This window comes from Miniopterus natalensis, chromosome 18, assembly GCF_054644295.1.
Source record: "Miniopterus natalensis isolate mMinNat1 chromosome 18, mMinNat1.hap1, whole genome shotgun sequence".
Lineage (NCBI taxonomy): Eukaryota > Metazoa > Chordata > Mammalia > Chiroptera > Miniopteridae > Miniopterus > Miniopterus natalensis.
In genome coordinates this window covers 24,324,680-24,336,932 of record NC_142098.1, presented here as the reverse complement: position 1 = coordinate 24,336,932, position 12,253 = coordinate 24,324,680, and the positions used below count along the sequence as shown (strand labels likewise).

Sequence of the window (12,253 nt, the reverse complement as noted above, 5' to 3'; positions counted from 1 at the left end):
TACTTTTCACTGGGTAGGAAATTTATAACATTTTCCAGGGACACCAAGTGCTAAATTCACTGAGTTCTAATCAGATCTGGTTTTACTCTGTGCTACCCATGCCCACACTGAGTTTAGGAGTGGAGAAGAGGCAGAAAGAGGATTGCGAGGGCTTAGCCATGCTGGCCGTGCCCGCCCTTGAATGCCTTGCTAGGTCTTTGCTGCAGAAGACAGACATAATTTTCCTTTGCCTGAGAATTTTAAGGACAGAATTATTGCTATGTTTGCTTTTGATCATGGAGCTAATAAAAAATCAAGATTCATTCTTTTCATTTTTCAGAAAGCCACATCTCCCATTTTCATATTCTGCCGGTTTTTTAAAGTTAGGAGGAGAGGCATGTTGGAAGAAAGACTGACAAAAAATGGATTGGAAGCTTCATCTGGAGAACACTGTTACATAGGACAGCATTTTAGGATATAAAGTAACTTATGGCTAAGTCTCTCATAGTAGAAGGCCCAGAGCTCAGAATAAATATTGTGGCTGTGAATGGGGACCTGATTGCCCTGAATCTAAGCTCAGTGGAAGGGAGTACATCACTAAAGTAATTGCTTAGCTTGCAGGCTGACAAAGCCTCCCCCATCATAACAGCTGAATTAATTTTAGGCCAGTAGAGTAATACATAATTGCATATTACATAATCTGATATAGCCATAGTAAATATAGAACTCCAGAGATTGGGATACATTTTTGAGGAGCTGTGTAAAGAATTTCTTCATAATCTTTTACGAGTGAATGAATTGATTATGAAAGAAATATACAGGGGTGGGCAGAAGTAGGTTTACAGTTCATATGGAAAAAGACATGTATGTTATGATGATTACAGTGGCTTTATTAACTCAAAAGAATGCCACAGTGGCACAGTGCACTTCGGTACAATCTTGTAGGTGCTTGCATTGCTGGCCTTCATTATTTACACAGTCTCGTAGTCTTTGAAGAGCAGTAAACAAGCCTGAATGTCAGTGGCCTGCTTGGGTCAACCCTATTGCCTCCCAACATGGTTGAATTCAAACCTGCATTTGCCCACCCCTGTAAAGTTCCAACCAAACTTCAAATCTTCCTCATTTGGAAATTTGAAAAGGGTTGAAAACATCCGTGTGAGTATTTCGATTGGCTTCCTAAACCATTTTCAGTTTCTTACAGGATGAGGCAGATGATATGCAAATATAGAATAAAATAGGACAAATTACTTTGGGATCATCTCTCATCCTGGACTCAGCAGCTGCCTTTGTTCTTTCTCTCAAAGCCTCAGTTAATATTAAGTCTCCACCTGTGCCAGAAGCTTTCCAGTTTCTGATTCCCAACAAAACCTTTGCCTGCTAGGTTTGATTTCCTGAGAGAGAAGGAAAACAGCACTTATCTCATTAGGGTTCTGATGTAATCAGACTAGACTGTTTTGTCCTTGAATTCTGTGCAGTTTTCTAGGATCAAGTGTGCTTCATGTAATTTGTGCTTCCATATGTCTGAATAACATAATTCTGGGGTCTGGCATTCCCACCTAGAAACCAGTTGGAGCCGTCAAGCTGACATGTCCCGGAAGGGTGAATAGGCATGCTTAGGGGAGGATGTGGGGGAGCTGCTGAGAACCGCCTCTGATCTAAGCGAAGATGTGCCTCAACCAGTCCCGTCCCGCCTCCCTCATATCTGGGAAACACAAGAACCATCGCTTTCTGTTGGCGTGTAGATTTGTTCTGTTGTTGTTTTGTTAACCCTCATCTGAGGATATTTTTTTCATTGATTTTTAGAGAGAGTGGAAGGGGGTGAGGGGAGAAAAGAGGGGAGAGAGAGGAAAGCAGAGAGAGAGAAACATCGATGTGAGAGACACATTGATTGGCTGCCTCCACACGTGCCGGCACCTGGGGATCAAACTTGCTACCCCAGTACGTGCTCTTGACCGGAATTGAACCCATGACCCTTTGGTGTGTGAGCTGACGCTCTAACCACGTAGCCACACCAGCCAGGGCAGCTTGTAGGTTTTAACATTTGACCTGTTCTCTCTCTGTCAGAAAAGGGTATCTCATTGAAAGTACAGCTATAATTGTCTTGAGGCAGTGTCATAGAATATATTAATATTTTTTTGCTAGATGCCTGGCATACGGCCATCATTATCTTGCTCATGTTGGTGTTTCCACAAATAATGCTTGTTCCTTCTCCTGTAGGATTACGCCCATATGTTGACCTGTGTTACTGAAAGGGAAAAGTTCATTGTACCCATCAAAGCCAGAGGCGCACGAGCCATCCTAGATTTTCCTGACAAGCTGAATTTTTCCACTTGCCCTGTCAAATATAGCACTCAGAAGATTCTGCTGGTGAGAAACATCGGCAACAAAGATGCTGTGTTTCACATCACAACTTACAGGTATGCATTCCTCTGGCTCTTGTTTTTGATTGACTATAGCTATATCTAGTCAGCACAAGTCATTCACTCCAATAGCAGTTGGCCTTGGAACTGCTTGTTACAGCCTTGAGTTGCAGGGCTGGGAGATCTCACTGAGGTGGGGCAGACTTCCTCTTCACCCCAAGAGGAAGCCAGTTTCAGGGTTACCTGTTTGGGTATGGAGAGGTATCTGAAACGCTGGATAAGAGTCTTTCTACTTAGCATAGAGAATGGCCCCTGGGAATCTATTAATAAGCATGTCTGTTTTGACTAATCATTTTATAACTGACTGTGTTAGTTTTCTTCTGCTATGATAACAAATTACCACCAACTTAGTGGCTTAAAATAACACAAATTTATTATCTGACATTTCAGTGGTCAGAAGCCTCATTGGGTGAAAATCAAAGTGTCAGCAGGGCTGTGTTCTTGTCTGAAGGTCTTTCCCACCTTCCAGGGGCTGCCCATATTCCTTGGCTGAGTTTTCTCATCTGAAAAATGGGAAAAAGTATAGTAGCCACTTAATAGGGTTGTTGTGAGGAATAAATGCAAACTGCTGGTACATAGCAAGTACTATATAATAAATGTTTGTTCTTTCCTTGTTTCTTCAAATGGGCTACTTGCCAGTGTGGTGGGCAGAATAATGGCTCCTCAAATATGTCCATGTTCTAATCTCCAGAACCTGTGAGTGCATAATGTTATATGACAGAGGGGGATTAGGGTAGCAGATGTAATTAAGGTTGCTAATCAGATGGCCTTAAAATGGGGAGATTATCCTGGATTATCTGGATGGGCCCAATGTAACCATAAGGGTCTTTAAAGTAGAGGGGGGAGGCAGAAGGAGAGTTCAGAGTGATGAGATGTGAAAAGAACTCAACCAGGTCTTTCAGGCTCTGAAAGTGAGGAAACAGAGCAATAGAGAGGCTTTGTAACTCGCTCAAGAGCACATAGCTAGTCAGCGAAGGAGTCGGATTTTCATCTGATTATTTGAGAAGCAGCTGCAGGGTAGTAGACGCCATGGGACAATATAAAGGACAATGAAACAATCCTTGTCCTCAAGGAGCTCTCTTATAAGATGGGAAAGAACAATTGTTTTGGGACTTGAAAACGGTGAATGATCAGCAGGGCCATAATAAGAATGACCAGCCTGGGAGGACAGGAGACAGAGGGTCAAGTGCTTCTCTATGACTTAAAAAAAGTGTGTATATTGATCTGGACTGTGCGCTCATTTTCAGAAGGGCTTTATCTGTGGAATCCTTTGCTGGTTTAAGGACACAAGATTTTTTTTCTTATATAGGTGGGCAAAAATAGGTTTACAGTTGTAATACAGGTAAACAAATAATAATATAAGAATACACTGTTTTGTGTACACACAACTGAAAACCTACGTTTGCCTTCTCCTGTATGTGTTTTTTAGCACTTTGAATATGATGCATCTAGATGTGGGGTTTTTTAGTGTGTTTTTTAAGGAATTTATTTTGCTTTTGCTTAGTATTAGTTTCAATCTTGCATGAGGTTCTCTGAGCTTCCTGGATCGTTTTTATTTTTGGAAAATCTCAGCCACTATCTCTTCAAATATTTCTTTTACTCCATCCTTTCACTGTTTCTTCTGCTTGTAGGGGACTTCTGTTTATCACAGGCAAGACAGTCTGCACATGTCCCATCTCCCTTGGGGGGAGGAGATTGTCCATTTTTAGATTTCAGGCCACTTGTTTGCCCTGCAACCTCAGCTCTCTGGTGGTTCAAGAAAACTTGTGATTTTGCTGTTTATCTGGGGTTTTCCATTGTTAGAGTAGGAGAGACATTCTTTCTAGCTTTCTGCATCCTAGGTGGAAGCAGGATGCTGAACCACTTTAGGTAAATTGACCATCAAAGACAAAGGAACAATTCTTTTGAAAATCACTGTCTCCTGACTTTGTCTGTAAGTGCTTATACAGCCTTCGTTTGTCATCTCATGGTGCAACTCATGTATTTTCATTGAAGGAGAAGGAAGCAGGTTGTTCAACTGGGTCACCATGACTTAGAAAGGACCAGTCTTTTTTATTTAAAAAAAAAAAAAAAAAAAAAAGGCCTCCCACAACCACCATCTATAATACACATTAAAAAGTCCTGTTACGTTGGTATTTTTTCAATGAAAAGGAGAATCCAGCTAATGTGGGCAAACAAGTGCAGGCAGCACATCCTCCGGGACTATTTGGCTGAATCTTCAAAGCTACACGTAAACAATGATTTCTTTACACATTACATTCCCATAAAGTAAGACAAAAATCACTTCACAGATTTAATAGTGTGAAGTTTCAGGAAAAGATCTCAAACTTTTCTATCCATAATTATGAATGTGAATCGTCTTCTCCTAATACAGAAACACTTCAAAGGTAAAATGGTGAGCCAGCTTAAGGACTAGCCAGGAATCATAAAGACATTAGAATCTATAGTCCAACCTTCCCATTTTACAGATGAAGGCAGTAAGGTCTGAGAAGGGAAATGACTTATCTAAGTTCCCCAGTAAGTTAATAGCAAAGCTTGGATTAAAACAAACATGGGCCAGTTCTGGGCTTCCGTACTTTCAGATCCATTCCTCACCCTTTCCCGACAGTGCTCAGCATTGCCTTGGGGCTGCGTTAGTGCCCACCCCCCACCCCCCACCCCGGCCTCCTGAGTCAGCAGGATACCAGGTGGGTTTGACCAGTTCGGGACACTAGAAGGAGATTAGAGGATGGGAAGAAGCTTGGGTATATCTCCTCCTCCCTCCCTGGCTTCAGCAGAGTCCCCAGCAAGCATTTTCTCTGTGCTTCTAGCCCCTGCAGACAAGCCTACCATGGTTGCAACTTCCGGTAACAAACACTTCCTCATCTTTTACCTCCAGCCTGGGGGTGGAAATGGCTTACTGTTGTTACTAATCCCTGAGCTAGCTCACTGTCTTAAATTGGGCTTCTCATCGCTTCTTCTGTGTAACCAAGTCTCTCAATTAAATTCCCTGTTTTCAAATATTTTTGTTTTCCTGCTTAGACTTTGCATGAAATAGCAGTTTTCTGTTCTTTCCACAAAATGCATGTTTTCCAACCATGCTGTCAATTCTGTGAGCTCCTTCAAATCCTTCCAATAAATCCCTTTTCTGTTTGTTGGCCAGAGTTGGTTTCTGTTGTTTACAGCTGAGAACCCTGATGGCTGCAGTGAAAAAGGGTGCAGTTGAATTTGTGGTCACATCACGTTGAGTCAGAATCTCTGGTAGATCCCCTGACAGGTATCCATTCTAAAAAACACACAGGTGGCTGTGTTGCCCAGACAGGGTTGGGGACCACTATTTCAGTTAATACGATTGTCAACAGACGTGGCAGAGCCGTGGATACAGTTTGAGAATTTGGAGGCAGTCAAAAACCCAGCATCTGCTCTTGGTCTTGCTACTTTTAGAGCCAATATACAGTTAGAAATAATATCGCACAGGGAGTAGTTTTAAAAACATCATATTCTTATCATTGAAATGATTTAGTTAACATTTAAGTTTATAAATGGTCAAGTTCGTATAAATTCTAAAAAAGAAAACTTTGTTTGTGTGTCTGTTGCTGCCATTAGAATGTGAGCTTCTCAAGCGCAAAGGTTGTGCCTAACCCTTCATGTGTGTCCCGGCGTCCGCACAGTATCTAAGATAAATCAGCGCTCAATACCTGTCTACAGGACGCCTGCCCAGCAGCATATCACAAAGGCGGCGCTGCAGCACGCTCCAGTCTATAAAATGAGCATAATGTTTCTTACACTAACGCAAGGAGCTGCCACGGGCTTGAAATATGCGGAGAACACAAACAGTTACTCCGCGACTTCGTTACAGGTTTGACCTAACACTCTAGTAGGTACCAGAATAACTTTGACTATTACAGTAGGATTAATTTCAGAAGGTGAAACAGAAAGGATTAAGAAGCAATTTCAAAATCTAAAACCTCAAGTTAGAAATCAGCTAATAAAAAGCTTACCTGAAGAAAAAATTCTAATATTCAATATATAATAGAATAGAGCCAATATTTAGTCTTCTGCTAAAATATCGAATCATTTGGATGGAACAGTTTTAGTTCTTAAGAGTAGTTTATAGTGGATTGAACCAAAAAAAAATCTTCCAAAGTCCCTTAAAATCTTTCTTACGGCTCACGATTTTTCACAAACCTGAGTTTCTTCCCTAATCGAGTATTTGGTATTAATGAGGATGTGGTATCAAAACGAAACACTTTGGTAGAGAGAGCTGGCATCATACCTTTGAGGAATAATACTTCTACCTCTTTGTAAGAGCATTTTCTGATACTTGATATTTTCTAGCCTGTTCAGCCTGTCTGCTTTTAGTAAAATGAAGTACAAAATTAAATTACAGACAATGTTTAAGCACCAGAACTTAGCACACTCTACCCAATTAAGGTCTGATTTATTGAGAGAGCTTAGGCAGCTCTAAGTAGCAGTGGCTATCCCAGGTGATTTTCTATATACTGAAGAAATTTAGTGTAATATAAACCCAACCATTAGCACAACAGGAAAGTATCTGTTACCTCCATATGTAATTTGGATTTCTGGAGTCTCTGGAGAAGGGTCACTTTTGTTTTTCATAGAAAATTAGCTTAGGTTCTGCAATGTAACACTACCCAATTCATTTCAAAACTGTTCTTTTGCTACCAAGAAATATTTGAAAAGAAAGTGAAAGCAATTTCATTTCAGCGTAGGAAGAAAAATATTAGGAACTAGGGAGGCAAAGATGGAAGAAAATATTACAGTAGATTATGTTGTTCCCAAACCAGGACACTGCGCCCAGTTCTCAACATTTTAGATTCTTACCCAGGCCATAAGGAAAAATGGAACTTTTGAGCCTGTGACACTCAACTTTGTCTCACATGAGGCAGAAATTCTTGAGATAATAAAGTCTGCTCTTCTCCTGTTCCACCAGAATGTTATTAACATTAATTTATGATTACAGATATTTTTATTTCCCTCTAAAAGTTTTTCGTAATTCAATCTGACAACCTCTTCTGAGAGGCTCCTGTGAGTACAGAACTGTGCATGGGGTGGTGAGAGACACCAAGATGGATCTAACCAGGTGTCTTCCACCTTCAGGGGTGGTTTGGGGTAGTCCGAAAGAACTTGAACTTGAAGGCATGCTGCTGTCCAATCTTCACCACCACCTAGTTGGATAAGTTTGGGACAGTTGCCTGACTTTTTGGAGCATCTGTTTTCTCATGTCTAAAATGCAAATAACAATACCTACTTTCTCAAGGTTTTTTTGAGGATTGGAGGAATCGACATATGTCAAATACCCAGTGTGGTACCCAGCACAGAATAGGTGCTCATGAAATTTTTTTTTGCTTTCCCTTTCCTTTCATCTCAAGAGTAGCTACTGAGAGAGGCAGGCATGAAAACTAACTACAGTCAAGGTGAACTGTAGTAAGAAGTAAAAAAGAAAATTATAGCCTCTAAGAGGAAGGAGACACTATTAACAAAAGGGAGAATTAGGGAAGATTCTATGTAAGAGGTGGTTTTGAGTCTGGGCTGTGATAAGTGACTTTGAAAGGAATGCGGAACGTCTGTGTAGGGGACACAGTCTGGCTGGAAGGGGAGGGAGGTGGCAGTGTTAGGGGAGATTATTGGTGAAGAGACTCAGGTCCTCCCATGCCATCCCATCCCATCCCACCCCAGCCTGACTTGGAGTGTGACAGGTATATAGGATATTTGGACAGATGTGTGTGTTTAATGAGAATGCAAAAATGGCTTGGGAGCAGATTGTGTGGGACCTTGAATGCCTAGGACTTTGAACTTTATGGCTTAGGTTACAAGGGCCACTGAGGTGTTTGAACAGAGATTGATGTGTTATGACCTGTGTGTTTTTTACAAAATCTCTAGAGCAGCATAAAGCATTGAGAGGAGAATTATAAAAATTTGAACTCATCTAAATACCCAAGATCATCCCCAGGCTCATCTTCCATCTAGGTCTGCCAGTGAGGGAGATAAAAATAGCAACAACAATAATAATAAACACTTTTTTTTAGCACTTTCCGTGTGCCAGGCATCATTCTAAGCACTTCACTCATATCAACTCCTTTACTCCTCACTACTTCATAGGGTTCTACGAAGCAGGTGCTGTCGTGACCCTCATTTCACAGATGAGGAAATGGAAGGTTCAATGCCTTGCCCAAGGTCACAGCAGAACTGGGTTTTGAACTCATTCCATTGATTCCAGTCTAGTAACCACTGCACCATTGTACCTCTACAGCAATGCTGGGGGTTCATTGGAGGATCGGTGCCGTAGGTATGGGAAAAGATCAAATATCAAAATGGAAAAATGAAGAAAGGAGAGGGAGATTCAAATGAAGAAAACCAGAGAAAAGAAACAATTGCCTGTGGGAGGAAGCACCAAGTGCAACTTTGCCAGAAGCTCTGTACCCTCCTAGAAAAAAGCTTAGGTGATCTGAAATTAAGTTCATTATCTGCGGGGAGATTTAAGGATTGGTTGTGATAGAAGCAAATAATCAGAAATTGCTTAGCCTGCCAGACACATTGTACAATGCATTACTTTGAAAAACTAGCAATTTAAAGAAGTGAAATGGAGCATGAAAATAATTAAGTGGGCTGGGTTTCCTATATTGAAGGAAGAACTTTGTAAATTATTTTTTTTAAAAACTGTAAATTATTTAAGGTACTTCATGATCAGATCCAGTTTCTCTCTTACTACTCCCTTCCAGGACAGTTAAATGGAACTATTTCCAAATCCACCCTACCTTCCCATAGTGTCTACATGCCCAAATTCTTGAAGACACGGAACTTGTCCCCAATTTGCCTTTTCAAATGCTTTCCACCCATCTGCAGCTTGCCTTCACCCAGGTGGTTGACCTGTATGGCACAGGTCCACAGGCTCCTGTCCTTTGGCTTCTGGTTGGGTTCAGGCATTGGGAACCCAGCAGGCCATCAGACAGGACACTTTCCCCCCAACAGTGTTCTCTGTGAAGCCACCGGGCTGGCTGTCTCCGTTGACTAAAGCTTGCTTCTCATAGAGCTCTTGTGGGTTTGGGCCTAGAGGTGGTACCAGCTCTACTGTTAATAACCTTGGGACATGGCGTCATCTCTTGTAGTTCTCCTGTATCCCTCCCTTCCTTTAAACAGACCCTTTGTTAAATTGCCCTCAGACTGTCCTTATGTGATTGTGTGATCACTTCCCTTTGGGGACTCTGATATATTTCTCCATTATGAAGTTCTTTCTTCTCTAAACGCTCACAAAACTTGGTTTTTATCCCTTTGCAGGTACTGTTCGCTTGCAGATTACATTATTTGCATGCATGTTGTAAATCTGTCCCTTACTGGAATCATTCAGTGAGTGTTCAAAGGATGGCTGCTGAATGGCAAGGACACAAGCAAGAATATTACTGCATCATTTCAGTTTCTCTGAAACTTGCTGATCTATTACTGTTATTTTAACATTAAAACTAAAGTTATTTCACATTAGGGGAAAAGTCTACTTTACCTCAGACTCACTGACACAGTGTCAGGACTGAGCCGTCTATAGATCTAGGACCCATGCATCCCTCCCCTCCCCTCACACTGACAGGAATGTGTTCTGATGGTGTGTCTCATGTGTTGCAGGCCGTTCTCCATAGAGCCATCTGTTGGAATTCTTAATGTGGGAGAGTCCATGCAGCTGGAAGTGGATTTTGAGCCACAGACTGTGGGCAGTCACAGCAAAAGGCTTATTGTGTATTACGACACAGGTATGCATTATCTTCTATTAAAAGTTCTACATGTTAAGAAAGGCCAGATGGAAAATGTGACAAAGCAAAGTACGAGACGGTTGTTTTGTCTGCATTAGAGTAAGCTAAAATCCACAAGGTAAAGAAAAAAAGAATGAATGCCTCCAATAGAAATAATGTTGAGGCAGATATAAATCCCACCTGACTGGTTTCTCCAATGCTTGAGAAATACAGGGCTCAGAAAGGAACCTATACCCAGATGTCACGCAGTAGATTGAGGTTATTTATATGTAAATGGACTTGAAGGTAACTTAATACCCCATGTGTTTTCCACTTGATTTATCGTTGCATTTATCTAACATTTTGAAAATGTAAACCTCAGTTCAGAATGGTCTTGTGTGTGCTCACTAGTCTATGTAAGATCCAGTTACCTTAATTCTTAGAATGTGCAAATAGTGGCCACAGCATTTTCTTGAAGGCCACACCCTGCACAATGATGGAAATTATTCATTGTTTTTGCAAGTATTTAATTGATGCCCATGTAGACTGCATGTACAATATGCGAGTATCCAAAGTTGCTTTTCAAATTAATATTTTAGCATTCCCATTTATTATTTCATATCCTCATTTCCTTTGCATTTCTTTTTTACCTGTTCACACTGAGTGATTCAGATTGTCTGAATCAGAAGGGCATTGTAGGGAGAAAACAGAAGTGTACAGCCAGGGAAAGAGCAACAAATGACACTGAGGTCACAGTGCAGAGCTGCTGGCTTTGTGGATGCATAGCTGAGCAGGACAATTCAAGCCACTGTATAAGGACACATGGTTAGGTGGTTCTGACTCTACATTGCCCAATGTAACAACAGCATATAACCAGTGGCACAATCTCTATTTCTTATCTTTTAGTGTTGGCCATAATTCACTGGCTGCTAGCAAGAGAAACTTAACCTGAACTAGCTTAAGCAAAGGAAGGAGTTGGTCCACATAATCCAACAGTGGAAGGTTAAAAACACAGCTTATAACACATCAGGGACAATGATTTTTCCAAAGTAGCTGTGCCATTTTACACTCCCACCAACAAAGCGTGAGAGTTCCAGTTGCTTCACATCCTTGCCCACACATGGTGGTGTATTGTTCACTTCAGGTATACCAGTGTGTAAAGTGATGTCTTCTAGTGGCTTTAATTTTTATTTCTCTAATGATTAATGATATCGAGCCCCTTTCATGTGCTTACTAGCCATTCATATATCTTTTATTATTAATTTGTAAGAGTACTTTATAACTGCATATTCTGAGTACTAGTCATTTGTCAGATATATGTATTGTTAATATTTTCTTTCAAGTCTGTAGCTTGCCTTTCCATTTCCTTAATGATATTTCTTAATGAGCAGAAAATTTTCATTTTGATGAAACCCACATTATCAGCTTTTTTCTTTTAGGATTAATGCTTTTTGCCTTCTTGCTAAGAAATCTTTGCCTTCTCCAAGATCATGAACATATTCCCCTATGTTTACTTTTAGAAGGGTATTAGTTTTAGTATCTATGTTTAGGTTAATGACTGATCTTTGATTTCATTTTTGTATATGTGTGAGGTAGGCACCATGTTTCTTTTTCCTTCCGAATGGATTATTGGCTCTTCCCCATTCTGTTATCCTGTTCTGAAATTTCAATTAGTTACTCTTTATTTTATTATGGAATCTGTTATTACTCTATTACTTATTTCTTTTAACCGCCCTTGTATGTTTCTTGTTTGTCTCTGTAGACGTCTCTGCATACATCTTATCCATTCAGTAATTTACTCTTCAGTGAAGTCTCTCTCATCTGCTGAGTTTCAATTTTTCAATTATAATTATTTTCATTTCTGAAATATTATTTTGTCCTTGTTAAATCAGAGTGCTCTCTACTCTTATTTTTCAAGTTTTCCTTTTTAAAAAAAAATTAATATATTTGACATTATATTTATATTAATTATATATAATTATATATTTATAAATATATTAATTATATTTAAATTAAATATTAAATATTTAATATAAAATATTTTACTATATTAAACATAGTTATTTATGTATCTGATAATTCAAACATATTAAATCTGCTTATTTATTTCATTTGCTGTTTATTGTTTCTGAT

General features: G+C 40.0%; 1 protein-coding gene across 1 annotated transcript in view; it reads left to right on the top strand.

Annotated features, from left to right (window-relative positions):
- The window catches only part of HYDIN (HYDIN axonemal central pair apparatus protein), a 241,291-nt gene that overhangs the window by 20,208 nt on the left and 208,830 nt on the right, over positions 1-12,253 (top strand). Inside the window, 2 exon segments of the mRNA XM_087827374.1 lie at positions 2,197-2,396; positions 10,017-10,141. Coding sequence (XP_087683500.1) covers positions 2,197-2,396; positions 10,017-10,141 — 325 coding nt within the window.